Genomic DNA, 3,731 nt, shown 5'->3' on the forward strand with positions numbered 1-3,731 from the left:
TTTTTTATACAAAAAAATTATTTGTATAGTATTACACTTCTACGAGTATAATGTACCATCACCACTAGTAATTAATTTTGAAGCACAAAGATTGTGATCCATTTTCAACTACTAGAATTGATCTTGCTTCGAAACGTTTTAGGATGCTAGTCCATGAGCACAAGTTATTAAGCCAATTTACTAGTAACAAATAACATGGTGCAACAATTGTAAACTTCAGAAAATTAATTCGAAGGAAAACATAACTCAAGTGATGATAATGGCAATGAACCATCATTAGTGATGAAATCCATGTAGAAATTGTTTCAAATCAGTGATATGGTTCATATGGATCAGTGCTCATGCAATAGAAACCAAGAACATACTCAGATAGCCAATTCTTATTTGTAATAATTATGTTACACTATTCACGTTTTTATACCATATTATATTTATTATGTTATAATATTATCATCATGGGTCTCACCATGCATGTATATTTCCAATACAATGTTGATAAGGCCGACACATCATATGGTGAGATAAAAAATATAGTCATTGTAGTATCACTCTATTTGTAAACCTCTATTTCATGTTCGATAGAGAAGCAGCCCATCAAGATGCATTTTTACTTGCAAATTTATGTATCAACTGACGTTATGCATTTTTACTTGCAAATTTATGTATCAACTGACGTTATGTATCCAAATTTATGCATTTTTACTTGCAAATTTGGATCAATTACAAATTCTTTGGTGCCCACTTCAATATTGCCATCACTACCAGAAGCGCCTGAGCTGTCTAATGAAGTCATCGTATTGTCTACCTTTGCACACAAATCCTTAAGAGTTTCATCAACTAATTGATAGGCAGGTTTGTATTCAGATGATCGAGCTGCTAGTTTGACCATTCTAGGACAAAGATCTCTGTAGCGTGCTGCTATCACCAACTTAGGGTCATTCTCAACCACTGTAACTGTTTCCTCAATTGCACAATCCCTCGCATCTAGTCTCCATCGACCTAATATATACCTTTCAGGAATTTTCATAATATTCATTCTATCAAGCGCCTTAATTGCATGACCACATAAAATTCCAAAACTCTCAAATTTTTGACAAGTGCAATGAATTTCGTGACAAATATTGTCTCCTCCCGACTCATTAACTTCCACATTACATTTCACAATATATTCTCTATCCTCTCCATATAAGCCAATCACATATGTTACTTCTCTTCCTAATGCATGACATCGCTTCACTTGACAACAAAGGGATATGTCTAACTCATTATGAAATAAGTCGAAGATAGGAGGGGTATACAACTTAGCAACTTGAATTAACATGGGAGACATTTTCAACTTTATTCTCGGTAATCGTTGTCTCGAATCGTATATGGCTTTTACTTCTTCATACCGCTTATCCATAACAACTCGATTGAAGTGTGTAAAAAATTGAACAATGTTATGGTCAACTTTTAAATGCCTCTTCAATTCTGCATTCAAGCTTTCACTAAGTTGAGTGCTTCGCATTCCTGCAGTATATACCAACTTCATATACACATGCGCCCACTTCTCTCTAAGTTCCCAAGTCTTCTTTATCCATAAGTTCTCTTGCAAGTTATATTTATGAATTAAAGAATCCCAAGCTTCAACCAACTCATGCTCATCCTCATACCCAAAAATGCAAGTTTTGAAATCGCAACCAAATTTTAAACCACCCTTGAATAAGTAGCCTAAATGCTTCAAAGCATTTTGCATTAGGTGAAAAGTGCACAATCCATGAAATACCTCGGGCATGATTTTAGAAATTGCCTTAGCCATTGCCTGATCTTGATCTGTGAAAAAACTAACAGGCTTTTTTCCTGACATTGCATGCAAGAAAGTTTCAAATAACCACTCAAATGATGTTGTAGTTTCATCATATAATAATGCAGCACCAAAAATCACAGTCATTCTAAAGTGGTTAAAGCCAGTAAATAAAGCAAGTGGACGGTACTCTTTGTTTGTTCGGAATGTTGTATCAAATGACACAACATCACCGGAAATGCCAAAATCTGTAATTATCTGATGATCAGCCCAAAAAATATTAGTAATCATCTCATCAACATCTAATTGAAATGCAAAGTAAAAATATGGATTTTCAATGGCTTGTTGTTGAAAATATCTCAACAAACTTCCTGCTTCACCATATTGCAAGTTTTGTTGCCTCTTTGCACGCAAGTAGGTTTTTTGGTCCTCTCGTGTAAACCCTACAAATTCCTTCCCCCCTGCTAAAGCGCTAATAAGATCATGTGATGCCTTAAGTGATATACCAGTATCATTAGCTACATCGACATTTATACCCTGAGCATCACACAACTTTCTCTGAGATGGCATCATATGCGTACATTGAGGAATATGCAAAAGGTGGTTGTGATTATCATCAAACTTCATCAGAACCCATTTTGACAAGTCCCGTCTAAAAGATATATACATGAATGCATTGCATTTCATTCTTGTCTCATGTTGAGGATGTTTTACTGTTATGTACCATTTATCTTTTTCCTTTTCTCCCTCTTTACAACAAACAAACTTCCTATTAATCATGATACCATCTTTCTTACTTTTAGTATGGCAATCTCTTCTAATACTAAATCCCACAATCCTTCCATATTCATTGTAGAATTCATATGCACCTTCCTCCGAATCAAATTCCATTCCAACACATGGCATGGAATTGTTGGCCAACTTCTCAAGTGCACCATCTTCCATTTCGGCACTACTGACATCAACAGTAAAAAATAAGTATACTAATGGGGCTGTTTGCTGCAGAGTAGTATATAATATTTTTTTGTTTTTGAAAAATTTATGTTAGATTGTTTAACATAAATTTTATTTATTGATTCTATTTATTATTTATAAAGCAAAAATATCTTAAATAATTGAATAGAAGCTGTTCTGAAGGAATAAAATCAATCAGGTGGCTAAACTGCATTGTATTGCAACAGTTCTAAAGGAATAAAAATTAAGTTGGACAATAACATCAACAGCCATTATTTCATCTTGATGCATCAAAATGAAGTTGGACAATAACATCAACAACTGTGTGGGTGATTTTCTGACCACACTGCCCGCTTAGTAACCAGCTAGAGAGCACCGGCAGAGTAGATGGCACCTGACTGACCTGTAACAGAAATATAAGAATCCCGCGGTGGTTCGTCTACCCGGGGGCACTCCGCCGATCAAGTCAGTATATCTCTCAAAGATAATCAATTAACTATTCAACTCACAAGCTTGAGTATAAAAAACATACCTTAGACCCATGGGGGTGCCTCTCTTTTATAGCCAACATAAACCTAGTCCCAATAGGAGCCTAACTTCTATGGACTCAGGATTACTGCTAATCTGGAACTCCCAGTGGGATCAGGATAAACTCTTTAAAAGTCTTATCTTTACCCAAACTGAAGTCTTCTCCCAATCTAGGACTCTTCTCCATATCCAGGTTGAGTTCCCTCTTTATTCTAGGACTCTTGTCCCTTATCCACTTATCTCGGATTCCGATATCTTCGGGGGCAACCTTGGCCTAGCCGAGATGACCTCGGCACAACGACCAAGACACGTGGCACCTCGGCTGACACGTTGGCGTCACCTTGCCACGTGTTGGTACTCAGAAAATATATCCTCACAACTGCCCCCTAGGTTCTATTACCTCGGCATTCTGAGGTGATGGAACCTACACTGTTCGTTCATCTGTGCCCCTCTGTCCGAGATCAAA

General features: G+C 36.5%; 1 protein-coding gene across 1 annotated transcript; it reads right to left on the bottom strand.

Annotated features, from left to right (window-relative positions):
- Positions 1–658: 658 nt before the first annotated feature.
- On the bottom strand, positions 659–2,728 carry LOC114307575 (protein FAR1-RELATED SEQUENCE 5-like). The gene has a single exon (XM_028252970.2). The coding sequence runs from the start codon at positions 2,726–2,728 to the stop codon at positions 659–661; it is 2,070 nt and encodes a 689-aa protein (XP_028108771.2).
- Positions 2,729–3,731: the final 1,003 nt, after the last annotated feature.

Source organism: Camellia sinensis, chromosome 7 (assembly GCF_055761805.1).
Source record: "Camellia sinensis isolate YWXY chromosome 7, ASM5576180v1, whole genome shotgun sequence".
NCBI classification, from domain to species: Eukaryota; Viridiplantae; Streptophyta; class Magnoliopsida; order Ericales; family Theaceae; genus Camellia; species Camellia sinensis.